The following is a 14341-nucleotide window of genomic DNA, read 5'->3' on the forward strand; positions in this document are numbered from 1 at the left end:
AACCAAGCAGAGGCAGCTTCTCTCAGGGGAATACTAAACTTCCCCTCTCCAAGTCCAAACAGGCCCAGAGAGAAGCAACCAGGATAAAAGCCTTCTTCTCTGCAAGACCTAACAAAAACTCCCTAAATTCTTCTGCTCTTTCTCAGTTAGTCAATTTTCTCTGCTTACTCAGGAGCATTTAAATTTAACTGATAAAATCTTCTCCAAGACAGTACAAGTTCTGCCCTCACTACATAACAATGTACAACCCCAAAGCTTCCCCTTACACACAGAAAAGTGTTTTTAAACTAAATGTTTATTTCTCAGTGGTCCTTGACTAAAGGACCACTTGTACTTCTTACATAAGGCTTTTGACAATAAGAATTCAACACAGTTAGTAAAAAATAAAAGACAGCCACTTCTAAAGAACTCATAAATCTTTTCAGTCATCTGCAAACAAGGATAAACATTAAACGAATTACTGCAATCTTAGGCTTTTTCTTCCCTTCCAACATACTTTTATAATTTTTAAAATATTTCCTATTAAAGCTAGATTTAAAATCCGGTTTTCATTATCCCACACTTTGGTCATGGTCCACTTTGCACCAAGGTTGACACTTCTGGGTTAGTTTGAAATACGAGATGCAGTTATACAACTGGATAGCTTCCATAGTTAATTCTGGTTTACTTTGATTTCCCATTTTTCCTCTCACTCTTCTATAAGGTTTTTCTCCCCCTTTGCTCAATATTTTCTTTGTATATATACTTTTGTCATCTTTTCTAGTGTTTCTGCTCTCTTCCTTATATTTTCCAACACTCAAATTCCATCCTTGGGAATATCCATTTCTCTATCCTCTCCTTCCTTTTTCTTGTGCTCCATTTCTTCCTACTCTGACTTCTTCTTTTCAGATGCACCTGCTGATTTGTCCAATGCCTCTTGCTCTCCAAGCTAGCCCAGCCTTCACCTCCTCCACCAGGGTACATCAATCACTGCCTACATTCACAAAGATAACTTAAACCCCTCATACAACTGCCTTAGTATGTCCTGTATCCACACAGGAAAATCTGAACTCACTTCAGATCTGACTTCCAGAACATAAGCTCTGGAAACTCAGCGAAAAGGCTCAAGAGCAGCATCCTAGGACAAAACATACTGTGCCATAGGCCTGTTAGAGAACACATCATGCAGCAGAGGATTTCCCTAGCTGCACTAACTACAAAGCACTGCTAATGTCAGCAAGCAGAGGGAATGGTGGGGCTGTGTCCACCTGCACACACACACCTGTCTATGCAGCATGAGATGAGCAGGCTGGCAAGCCCTTGTTGAACAGCCACACTGAGGATGTGACATCTGTGGGTGGGAGCATTTTATCTCCAGAAGATATGGCACATTTGCAGGGGCTTATGACAAGACATAATTTTGGCAGCCAGCCTCCCAAGCTACGGTAGGTAATATTCTCCTGTGCAATGGTGATTCACTTCTTCTTTCAGGATAACAGTGTTACTGTACCAGAACGGTAGAGTAACATTTGGCATTTCATTTAAGAGCTAAGAACTGTGGTTTTAAGTGTGTGTTTTCCCTTCAGTGCCCTTTACCCATACATAGGCTGTTAATGGCTTTATCATCTGAATCTATTAATTTGCACCTTGGACACCTTGTGCAAACCTCACATTCTAGAGGTGACAGCACAATTCATAACAAAGCAATAAAAAGGCAAAAAACATCCCTCGAAAAGCAACAAGGCAGGAATTCTGGCACAGGAAGACCTAAACTATTCAGAAGAACCAGCGATTCAGAACATACATTTTGGTTATACTTACATCCCTGATACAGGCATCAGGAAGAAAAAAATCTTGTTCAGGGAATCTCTGAACAGGCAAATTTCCTCTCACCTTCCATAAGCCCAGAGCCCAGAGTTGTATACTGTGCAGCAATGAAGTAGCCTGTCAAATGGCATCAAACAAGAACTAAGATGACTTTTACCTTTCTCATGCTGCTCATGAATCGTCTGGAACTAATGGGTGAAAGTATGACTAACTCGGCCTTTAATAACTGTACTTCAAATCTTCCTGATCAATGTAAAAACAGTGGTAAAAACAGCATGAGGAAGGATCAACACAGCTTTCAGAAATCTGTCAGACCATTTTAGTACTTTTTGGTTTATACTCTGAGATTTCTCCCCTCAGTTATACACCATACTACTTAGATTCATTAGTGGTCATGCAGTGCTAAGAAGCCATGTTTGTTTTCAGTGCCAAGAGTAAACACCAAAATCAGAGACATTGTTGATTACTTCAAATAAAAAAAATCCACCAAACTAAAATAGAACAAAGATAACGAAATGAAGTTTGACTAGCCCCAAAATAAACCAAGTACTTTTTAAATTCTGAATTTATTTTGACAAATCTGCAAGAAGCATTATCAATTGAGTGAACAGTATTTTAAAAGGATTGAAATTTTATTAGCTGTGTATTTTCTTACAACTTTTACATTTATGTCTACAAAGAAGGATTTTTTTCCTAGTCTCTCACTAGCATGCAAATTTCTACCAGAATCGAGTTAACACACATAATAGCATGAAAAAAATATTTCTGAAGCAGGGTAGCATTCATTTTTTTGGGGGGGGGAGTGGGAAGGGGGGGTGGGCAGGGTGTTCCCCCACTGCAAGTAAAGAAGACATTTTTCACAATTGCTAAGCAAACAAGAGAAAGTCCATTAGAATCTTCAGACTCTTGACAAAGACTCTTGGTTAATGGTACTGGTCTAAAAAGCAGATAAGCCATATAATTTTACAAGAAGCAACCCGCTGAATCCTTCAACAAACACAGCTTGGCAATCTATCTTCAATTCAAAATAATGAGGCGGCAGGAGCGTGATGGAGAAATAAGTCTTCAAAAACATCACGTAAGGGAATCCAGCTGTGCTTGTATAGTTTCCAGCTATTTAAAGGAACAAAAAGAGAGAAAAAAACCTCCACTCATAAAATGTTGTTTAGAAACATGCAAACAGAAATATCCAATATCTTCAACTACGCATACCAAATGTATTTGCATACCAATATAAAAATCCTGTACTCATGAATATTTGTTTTTACATGAAGCTATTAGAATTCATTGCTGCAGTTTAAATATTCAAATTTTAAAGAAACAGTTGTCTAAATACTACCTCTTTAGCATGCACAGATGTTTTCCTGTGAATTTCCAATGCATAATAAGGAAAAAAAATAAGAGAGTTCATTTTGACTGGATTACGAGGCTAGCATCTTGACTGAAGATATAACACAAAGATGCTCTTTCCAGAGAGACCCCCACTGTTAATCATCAGCTACTCCTCCTGATCTAACTGCCAGGTATGCTTACAATGACCCAAGCCCTGCCTTCCAAAGTTGAATGCACAGGCTCTTCTTGAAAGGGCTTTATGTAATCAAAGAAATCTAACAGCCTTAATTTAAGTTGGATCCCTTTTTTCCAGTTTTATTAGATTTAATTCACATAGGCAACACTTCCTGCTGAGCAGCATAAGGTGTTTACAAAGAAACTATAATATTGTAAAATCTACAGACCTTGTTGTAGAACTCAAACAGCTCTTGGTGGCTAAATTCTACAAACACCTTCTTCAGGTTCTGTAAAAAAGAAAAAAGAAAACAAACAGATTAAAAAAAAAGAAGGAATAAGGAAGGAATAAGCATACGCTTTTCTCTTTCTTCTTTCTATTCTATTCTTTTCCCTTTTCTTTTTTCTTTTTGTTTCATTTTGTTTCATTTCGTTTCTTTTCTTTTTAGAATTAACTCCAGTAAATCAGAATATGAGATCAAAATACGTGAAAGAAAATGGTTAGTTTCCTTCCATTCACTACAATGTTCCTCATACATGTATATTTCATTTAAGTAAAGAATTCAAATCTACCAGTATATCTATTCTCCTCCTGTGAAGAACAGTAATAAAATAATCAATGTAAAGGATTTAGTTACCTTATTTTTAAGTCAGACAAAAATGAAAGATTACATTCATCTTTCTCAGCAGTCCATCTGGTAAATACCATTTCACAACGACAAAGTCAGTAGTGTATTTGATTGAACCGGCACAGCTATTAACGTACTGCACAGGCACAGAGCTGATACCTCCATTCATTAATCCAACAGTTCCAATCTTAGCATGCTGACACTGCTATAAGCATCCATGCAGATTCAGCCCAAGTTAACAATTAACACAACAGCTTCAAAGCAATGCTTAAACACTAAAAAAGCCCACAAAATAACACAACTGATGAAAACTACTGTAGATAAAAGAGATTGTGGCAATAATCCTCCGCATGCATGTGCTGATGGCTGTGGAGATGGGGGTTAAATTAGAACTTCTGTCCTGCTTAACTTGCTTGCAGCCTGCTACCTTCAATCACAGTGCAGATCTATCCATACAGTTCCTAGCCTTATTCCTTCTACTTCACTTTATGACTTTATTTATTTAAAAGTAAATTTCTATTTCTGCACATTCTCTTCATTTTTCTTAGATTTTTCAAGGCTTGGAGGCATTCCTGAGGATAAAAGCTGCACTTCCGTGAACACTAATGAGGCTCTGTGAAAGCTGAATCTGTGGACACCTCTACTCACAAAATATTATCAGCTGAAATAATGTACACACACCACGTTTCTTTAACTGGTACCAACTTCATGTACCACTTGGGTGAGTAGAAAAGCACTTATTTATCCACTCAGCTTAAATGAGCAAGGACACTTTTGCATACAGACAAGGCTGTGGGCCAGATTCTGTGTACTCATAGCGATGCAAGTCTCAAGTTATGCCAAATAATGTCACTGAATTTGGCGTACCAAATGCACAAGACCAGCAGAAGCCCTGGGAACACAGTATAGGTACTGCCTGGTGCCTGCTCCTCAAAAGGAGCTCTAAGAGACACAGGAAAGAGATAAAATAACTGGGGCCAGCCTGTCTGGTGCAATTCCTCCTTCTCGCTCTGCAGAAAGAAGGATCCCTTCCAACAATTTCAGGACAGCTACAAAAGCCTAGAAAAGGACCAGTGATTTGCATGAGAGACCAATCTTCCCCCTCTGGGAAGGAACAATGCAATACTGTGAATCGTATGGCGAATACAAAATAAAACTACCAGGACAGCAGTTCTCTTTGCCATGACTCCAGCTGATCCTCCCTCCAAAGAGCATAATGCCGTGACAGGGAAGTAAAAGCATTTTTAAAGGCTTTCTAACAGCTAAGAAACAAAAAAGAAAGCAAACAAGGGTTTTTTTCAGAAGAGAAAGGGGGTAGAGGAAAGAAGAAAGATACACTTATGGCAAAGGGATCTACCATTTCAGCTGGGACGTTTGTTAGGCATTTGACTTTCTAGAAGGATTTGGGCAATTGAATGGAAGGAATCAAAACTGCAAAGAAGAGGTTCAGAATGAAAGGAATATATATATCTTGAAAGTTTATCACTCACAATTAATAGTTAGGGTAATTTTTTGAATGATTTCTGGAAGGGCAGTCTGTTGGATTTTGATACAACAGTTTTGCAGTGCCTCCAGAGAGGGGCAGAGAAAGACATCTGACCATCTGATCTCATTTCTCCGATCTCGATGTCTCATGCAAGATGAGCATGTTCTGATACTACTTTAGATCAGCAAGCACAATCAATTCTCTCTCTCTTTTTCTCTGCTAGTCTTTCATATTTTCTAACTACATTAATTACTGTTAGTTAAAAGATAGTGTATGCAAATGAAAGAAGTGCACACCTTTTAATTCAGGTTCTCTTTACACTCAAAAAAACCCACTATGCTTTATGAACAGGATGAGATCTCTCTTCCCATTATTATTTAATAATCATACTCTGATAACTAGGACAAAAATTATGTTGGATTGTGGCAGGCAAATGTCTGTGGAGATTAAAAGAAAGCATGCCATGCTAGGCTATGTTTCTCATCTGGGGTGGGAGTAAGAGTGTCAGCGGGAGAGAGGTGTAACAATCTTGTATGAAATATGTTGTTTATCTGCACTTAATCATCTGCTAAAACACATTTGTTTATATGTGTAAAAACCTAGTACATCTACTACACCACTTCAACATAGAGTAGCATCACAAAAAAACCCATGCAGAAGTATGGCACCAGTCAAAAATGTTATCTTTACTATATTAAATTTCTCACTAGCATGAGTCCCTTAAGGAAGGTGACAAATAATCATTATTATCTGGTCAGGAGTTCCTGTATAAACTACAAAAACACTGTATCGTAACCAGATCCATACAAAAAAACCCTACTTCTCAGGTGGCTGATGGTCCCCCATTTTTAGCTGAGATATCCATTATTCACTTACTTGCTTTATTCTGTGTGAACATAAACAAGTGCAATTAAAATTGTGTTCCACAGGACTAGGTTACCACCCAGTTCTTCAATTACTCAGTAAAATTGTCTTAAAAATTACTGTGTAGATAGAATATTGCTAAATCCCCCAGAGCAGGCTAATTCCTAATATACTAAATGGAATTTTACTCAGATAAGCATACAAAATTACAAACCCCAATAATATTTCAACCATAACTAAAACACAGGATGAAAAAAATCGCTTTCAGCTTGCTTACTTAATTAAATGTCACTGTGTGCAGACAGAACCTCAACCTGTTTATGAAAAGTACAGCAAAGCTGACTTCTTTTATCTGCACATACAGGTTTTCAGATGTTGCCTCTGATCTAGTATGTGTTTCCCAGATGTAAATAAGAAACCAGCAATTTGCTGGATGTCTAACTTCTTTTCTTCTTTTTATCAAGTGTATCATTCTTTTTTCCTCTTTCCTCTATAAATTTCTTCCCATTCCTAATCTTCACACTACTCTCTCCCCCATTTCTGGCATCCCATTTTCTCTTAGCTGTTATCATCTTCATGTGAAAGAAAACGAAACTGAATTTATTCTCATTGTCACACTTTGTCACTCCAATAATTTTTCTAATTACATCCCAAATTTTGTTGCTGTGCCAGTGTTAAGTCCTAGCTCCTACTCTTAAGAGTTTTAGCCTTGAGGGTGGCAGTTTCATAGCATCAGAGAAATACAGCCGAGCATGCTATTATTATGAAGACAAAGAAATCTCTAAAGTACCAAACGTTCATTCTTTGGGCTGCTTTGAAAACACAGAGAAAGGCTTTTTGTCTGATACAATACCCATGAAGGGTGGCAGGGATTGCACTGGAGCAATATGCTTATAGAGCATAGCTAAAGAGTATGTGCAGCATGTTAGCTAAATAAAGTTGCAGTTAAGTATAATGTGTTCATCTACTGTAAAACATGACAGAGCACTGCATTTACTACTGGAAAGGTCTGTGTGAATTGCAGGTGTCACCAAGAAAAATCTTTATATCCCCCGAATTCACTGCAAGGAATATGGTAATAAGCTTTCTGAAATGAGTGGTTTAACATGTTTGGCCATGTATTTTAAGTGTTAAAATTAGATTCTAGTGCCATTTTGCCTTCATACGTCTAGATGAAATCTGATTTCATTCCACCTCTTCTCTCACCTCAGGGTTGTATCAATTTACAACTTACAGCCTCCTGAGAACTGTGAAATTCTAATAAGTTTAACTGATTAGGGCTGTTTTCTCCCCTTAAGTATCTTCTCACTTACTGTCTGGTACTATTTTAAAAAATATAACATCTTCATCAGCCTCTAAAACCAAATTTCCTTTGAGGGTAGAAGGGGGGCAGGGAAGAGGAGAGAGAAAGGAGAGGAAAATGAAGATAAAACCTCTGTATTCCCAGTCAATATTAATATGCTATCCTGTCCAAAACAACCATTCTGAATGTCTGGCTAATTCTACAAAATAGCCACAGTCATTTAATATACACTTAGCTTACAATCACCACCAAACAATTAGGCAGATTTTTAGCTGAACATGATCACCAGCATAAAATGATGAAGATACAAGTATACAAGATGTGTAAGAGTCTCCAATTTCCCATTATCTCGGCTAACTATTTTAAACATGAATACCTTCCTGGTGCAAAATATTTCTGTGGAAACCAAGCAAAAAATGTCTCCTTAAAAGACTTCAGAAAGCAGAGGCAAATTTCTGGTTATAACCAAAGGACTGGGTTTTGCTTTTAGGGGTTGGTTTGGTTCCTTGGTCGCTTGGTTGGTTTGGTTTGTTTTACAGTGGGGATGTTTATTTGTTTGGCAGTGTTTTGTTGGTTTTTTTAATACAGTGCTCTAGATATTCCTATTCAATGTACTACTGCAAAAGCCTTATTACTAATGACAGAGTTTTGCAACCTTACCTATTACACAGCTATTCCACACATTTAAGTCCCCAACCCCATGTGTAAGCATAGAGTAATGCACCAGAAGTTATAAATAAAAGCCAAACTTCTGGCTTTAAAGCTGACTTTAATACAAAAAACTGATATTGCCGTTCTCCACTGCAAAGCTATCACTATGTCAGTGATGTTGAAAAATAAATGCCAAGTATTTTGAAACAAACAGATGGAGTGATAGGCTGGTTTATATACCTAAAAGTCTACTGATAATGATAATGTTCTGTGACTGAGCACATGTAAAAAAATACAGTATATCCAGCAAAATTTATTAATAGTAACTAAGTGAAGCAACATATATCCCAGTCTTCATATTCTCTAGTATTACCTTTAATACTATCTTGAGCCACATCTCCATTAGGTTTGAGAGAAGAACATTTTCACATTTGCTATGCATTCTCCAATTTATTCCTATTGGACATCCTTAAAATCTCAGATGTAAGAGAAGGTGGACAACAAAGCTAACTAGTTTATGAACAAATTAAGATTCATTCCTAAACAGACCCCAGTTGATTCTTAATAGCCTACATTTCCCTCTGGACCTATCCATTTCTGTGCTATATTAATTCACATTTCCTTTAAACTTGCTTGGAAAACTATGCATTCACCTAGGCACTTAAAACTTACAGCCCTTTTTCTATTTGTACCTCACAGAATTTATCAAAAAGTTTGAGCTGCTTGGTCAGGAAGATGAATTTTAAGAAGAGCATATGCATTAAAACAGACCAGCATCTCTTAGAAGCACACCTGTTTCTTAACTCTCTGCACATAAGAGATAGTAATTAAACTTCTTCATATTCTTACAGCTGTAGATGGATGTAATTCAGCTCAGGGATTCAGCAAAACACAGGGAGTTAAGTACAGACTAATATATTCCTAATTAAACTTCTTTCACATCACCAAAAAATGTGACCTTCAAACTTCTTTCTTTTTCCAAGCTTATTTCCATTTGCAATACCAAATTATTATTTTTGTAGAGAAAAAAAATCATGTTTTATGACTGAATTACACGCGTTTCAAGTTCCAGTGTGCAACTGTTATAAAATGTAAGATACCAATCCACTCTTTTCCTGACCAATATATCAACATCTAGTTTGTAAATGTACCGCATTCTAACTTTCAAAGTTGCTTTTTTTTTTCATATAAGCTTAAGAAATTCAAATTCCCTGTGGATTCAGAGAGATCAAGATCTGCATCATACTAAAGATGTCTTTCCCTCTCTTTGCAATCTCTATATAAGTCCCCTAGCCAAAGCTCTGTGTTGATTACTGAGATCTAACCAACATGTTACTGGAATTGATGGAGATACGTACAGATAAATCTTTAATCTCGCTCCAGCAGATTCAGGATCATTTAAGCACATTTTCATGGAAACTGCGGAGAATAAATTTATTGCCCAGTCTGGTAGTAAGGCAATAGACTCGGCAGGCCTTTGGAGACCTACGGAAGACCTGGCATACTCCCAAACTGCAATAAGAAATGTCAGTCATTACCATTTTCATTCCTCCTGTTTCCCTCCATCCTCACAAAAATATCCAGTACTGGCTGGCTGAACTGATGCAAAACTAGAGACAGGAAATGGGACACAACTGCTAAAAAGACACATAGGCTGGGAATATGACAGAGCATTAAAGGCAGACTGGTCCCTTTCTTCACAGTAGGTAAGAAAAATGTTTTTAAAACTGACAGAATTATCTGGGAAAAAAACCCAAAACTACAGTTTTCACCTCAGTACACCTTTTCAGAGTAAATACCATCTTGCTAAAGAAAATAAGAGATAGAAAAGCACTGTTTTTTCCAATAGCTGTATCCAGGCAAAGGGTTCCTAGGAATTTACATTCCTATAAATACCATCATTATATTGGTTTTAATGATTCTTTTGCATGGAAAACCTCTCAAAACCAGAAATCCAGAGATGAGGGTTGGCACTTCTGTGCAGATTATGTTAAAGACACTTTTAGAAAAACATCACAGTGAACAAACTCGCTTTTTGGAGAAATGGGTGGCAGATGTGCATCAGTGCATGCCTATCACTTAAAAGCATGTCTTTTATAGTGATACTTCCCTGTATGTTGCACCTACAGAAAATGGCTCATAGAAGATCTATTGAAAGGCTGACTTGCTTTATGTCAGTTCTGTATTTTGTATTTACCCTCACATGCCCTTTCCTTCTTTGAAGACAACTATACACACTGCTCAAGCTCCTGATTGATTCCTAGCTAGACTCCACATGGATTCAATCACTAACAGCAAAAAGCATCCATCCACACAAATATCACTATATTCTCAGGACTCAACAGCAAAACATGCGTAATTTCCAACAACACTATATCCAACAAAACATGTTTAAAAATTGTTTAATATACTGAAAGGTTGCCACAATTACTAATAATGTCACAGATTAATCTGAGTAACACAGGTCCTAATAATCATTAAGTTCCTGTTTCATCTCTCACCTAATTTTCCAAATTATACTGTAGTCCAAATACTGCAGAAAGCTCTCTGAAGAACCAATCTTACTAAAAATTAAAAAAAAAAAACAAAAAAACAAAAAACCACTCTTTCTTCCTATTAAATTTCACTGTATCAAGTTTGGAAAAAAGAGTTCATGGGAAATCACATACACCCTAATTTTTGCATACTGCTTATACTGTAACTATCAAAATACTTCTTCTTTAGTCAGAACTGTACTGTGATAACTGGTTTTATTCCTCAGAAGTAATTAAATTCTTATCTTTCACATTTTGGTACATCTCATTTGTCACAGAACTTAAGATATTTTAAAAATTAAGTTTAGGAACACTGCAAGGAAAACTAGGCAGTTTTGACTCTGTGTTTCTTTTATTTCCACTAGGACTAGCACGTAAGTCTTCAAAAACCATGAAGACCAGTGAGTTCAGATTTCTAAAGATAGCTTACAACAAAACTGACACAACAGTCTTACATTCACCTTGAATGATAAGGAATTCACTTTTCTTATTATTATTGTATTCACAGATAACCTCTGCTGAAGAAGGCATAAGCATGCTGCCTTATGCCTCCGCCTAGGCATAAGCATGCTGGTACCAGAAATGCTTTCAAGCTTTCCTGACCTCACATGTTCACCAGATTTGATCACAGCCCTATTAATTTTTAAAAACAACATATCAAAAAGATGTCACGTAGATATAGTTGTGGAGTATTTTCTCTAATGCAATCAGAAAATAATCAAATTCTAGGAAACTAACAGAACTGAGTGTAAATATTAAGCGCAACATTAGCCTAGTATTGGAATTCACAATTTAAGATTATGAGCTTAAATGGCAAACATTGCACCTTGGGTGTCTTGGAACACCAAAGCTCAGCCTACAGCATCAAAGGCAGACTGAGAAGTATTTGTATCTAGATATACAATGGTCAAAACATCCTACAGCAAGAAGAGCAGCTCAACACCATGTACAGAGTTTTTTAAAGAGCTTCTCACACAGCTGGCTTGCAGCTGAGGTAATTAACCTGGAATTACAAAACCTTTATGTTCTAATCAGTTACATACCTAATACTGGGTATGAAGCAGGACTTAGAGGAAGCTCAAATTGTGATCCTAACCACTCAGGAAGCCACCCCTTTGTTCTCATCTAAAAGCCAGATAAAACCTCCTTTGTCCAAAGAAGAAACCTGGGTTGTTATCATCTGCATCCATATCTAGAGATACAGATGAGACAGAAATACTATATGGTGAAGTCATGCAGATGACTAACATTTTAAGAAGGTTTTATACCTCCATTTAAGAATGGAGGAAGCTGGCATCTTTCTGAATTATTAGTTTCTGAGCCTACCTGGTTCAGTAAGAAACTGCAATGCTGTATTGTATTACCACAAAAAGCCATTCTTTCTGCATCAATGGAATACCTGAAAGTATCTATTGTTTCTACTGAGGCACAAGAAAAGAGGTTGGATAAAAGATGCCAGCAGTGAGAAGAAAGATCTAAGGAAGCTCAAATCCACATGAAATCACTGTAACTGATGTGAAAACACCCTTTCAAAAATCTGCTTAAATATTTACAAAATGTCGAGATTAGATAATTTGTAAATTAGTTCTTTTTGTTTGAAATGGGTCACTCAGAGTATCACCAATTTGGATTTTGTTAGGCAGACCAGCAAAGATAAAATGTTTGGGGCTTTCTTTTTCTGTGCTAAAAGGATGTTAGTGGCTGTCAGTGAGTATGTTTTTGATCTCCAGTGGGCAAATCATTCCAGCAGCTAGCAACTGGGGGCTTGCACACAAATCTCAGCTGTTGAGAAACAGGGAAGTCATGCAGGAATGAGGGATGTCTAGTCCCCAGCAGGATCAAAGACAGAACTCTTAGGGAATAAGGTTGTTTGTAAGGTAACGTATATTTTATCCTTTTAAAAAATTTATTTATTTTTATGAGGAAGTCACCTACTTACAATTTTTACTGTATTCTGAAGGCTGTAATATATCTACAGCTTTTGCTACTATGCTCACAATTTACAAATAAGTGGTGGTATCTCTTCCTTGCTGTAAGCAACCCAGCAAAGCCTTGAATCAGTGCTACCTGTTTGTATCTAGGACACACTGATATCAGAGTGCAAACAAAATTATGTTGCATCACAAGCCTGACCAAGTAAACACCAACATCTCTCAGGCAACATGCCACAGTGCAAAACTGGAAGAGGTCATTAAAACCAAAGTTTCTCAAATTAGACAAAAAAGCTTCTCCTTTTTACAAGAATTAGAAAAAGATTATGTGGTCTTTTCTCATTATGACTCCACAAATTAACAGGAATGTGGAAACAACCATTTACTATGAAACAATCAAGCAACAATTTTCTCTTACTTGTCACTGAAGATTACACCCAATCTAATGACACAAAATTAGCTATTTTGGATTTCAGACAATGGAATTTCAGCAATCTTGCTTTGTTACTTTTTCTAACAAGTCACTTAAAAGTTTGATGGAGTGGAGTGGTGTGAATTCTCACTGCTTACTGAAAACTGGACAAAGTGCTAAGGACAGAAAGTACAAGTTCTGTGTGTTTTCACATACATCAAAGATGAAATGAGATCTCTCAACCACAGTGTCCTTCAAAGCCAGACTATGAACATAAGTGTAGAAGTAATATCCTCTTGGGAAAGAAAAAAAACAATTTTTGGCTAATATAAGCAATTCAAAAGAGGGTATCAAATCCCTTTTTATTTTCTTCAAGTCTGTGTGCTATCTAATTACAGTTCATAGAGGTTGCTTTAAAAGAGAGTGAGCAATATGAAAGCATACAGTACTAGATTTGGATTATTTTAGAGATGGCAGGAGCACAATCCAGTACTCAGGCTGGCTGCAATGGTTTCAATAATTATCAAAACCAAGATACTTTTTATGCTTCTCTCTCAAAATGAATGTGTTTAGCTCCAAATTAATTACATTTTTCTCTTTCAAGACATCACTGCATGATGCAAAACTAAAATGGTAGAGCAAGGAATAAAAAGTGCATGAGGTGTAATCTTTTCACAAAGATAGATACAAGATTAATATTTAAACTAAACTTAATGTCTTTTTTATCTTTCTAACATATGAGTTCTTCAAAGGGAAAAATGGAATAGTAAGATGTTACAGGTCAGTTTGCAAATACTATTTTCTTAGAATCATACATCATTAATGTTGGAAAAGACCCCCAAGATCATTGAGCCCAATGTTGGACCAAACACCACCATTCCAACTAAACCACAGCACTAAATGCCATATCCAGTCATTTCTTGAACACTTCCCCTACCACCTTTCTGGGCAGTCCATTCCGGTGTTTAACAACCCTTTCCAGGACAAATTTCTTCCTGATGTCCAGCATGAACCCCCTCCCCGGAACAGCAGGAGGCCATTTCCTCTTGTCCTGCTGCTAGTTCCCTACCTTTCTACAACCTCCTTTGACACAGCTGTTAGTAGCAAGGCAGTGTCCAGTTGCATTCAGTAAAACTGGTCACTGAAAAGCAGAAAAATGAACTAGAAAAACAAATGGGTAACAGCTGCACTGGTGAACCAGAAAGACAGCCTGATGATC

At 37.0% G+C, this 14341-nt stretch overlaps 1 protein-coding gene across 2 annotated transcripts in view; it reads right to left on the reverse strand.

Annotated features, from left to right (window-relative positions):
• Window positions 1-277: 277 nt before the first annotated feature.
• The window catches only part of COMMD10 (COMM domain containing 10), a 113342-nt gene continuing 99278 nt past the window's right edge, over window positions 278-14341 (reverse strand). The window contains exons 6-7 of one of the 2 annotated variants that reach the window (XM_039567271.1): window positions 3543-3602; window positions 278-2919 (exon numbers count right to left, since the gene is read on the reverse strand). In XM_039567271.1, the coding sequence (XP_039423205.1) occupies window positions 2881-2919; window positions 3543-3602 (99 nt within the window). In that variant the 3' untranslated portion in view covers window positions 278-2880. The remainder of the gene's footprint in view (window positions 2920-3542; window positions 3603-14341) is intronic. The other variant, XR_005603855.1, reaches the window with a different exon arrangement.

This window comes from Corvus cornix, chromosome Z (assembly GCF_000738735.6).
Source record: "Corvus cornix cornix isolate S_Up_H32 chromosome Z, ASM73873v5, whole genome shotgun sequence".
Lineage (NCBI taxonomy): Eukaryota > Metazoa > Chordata > Aves > Passeriformes > Corvidae > Corvus > Corvus cornix.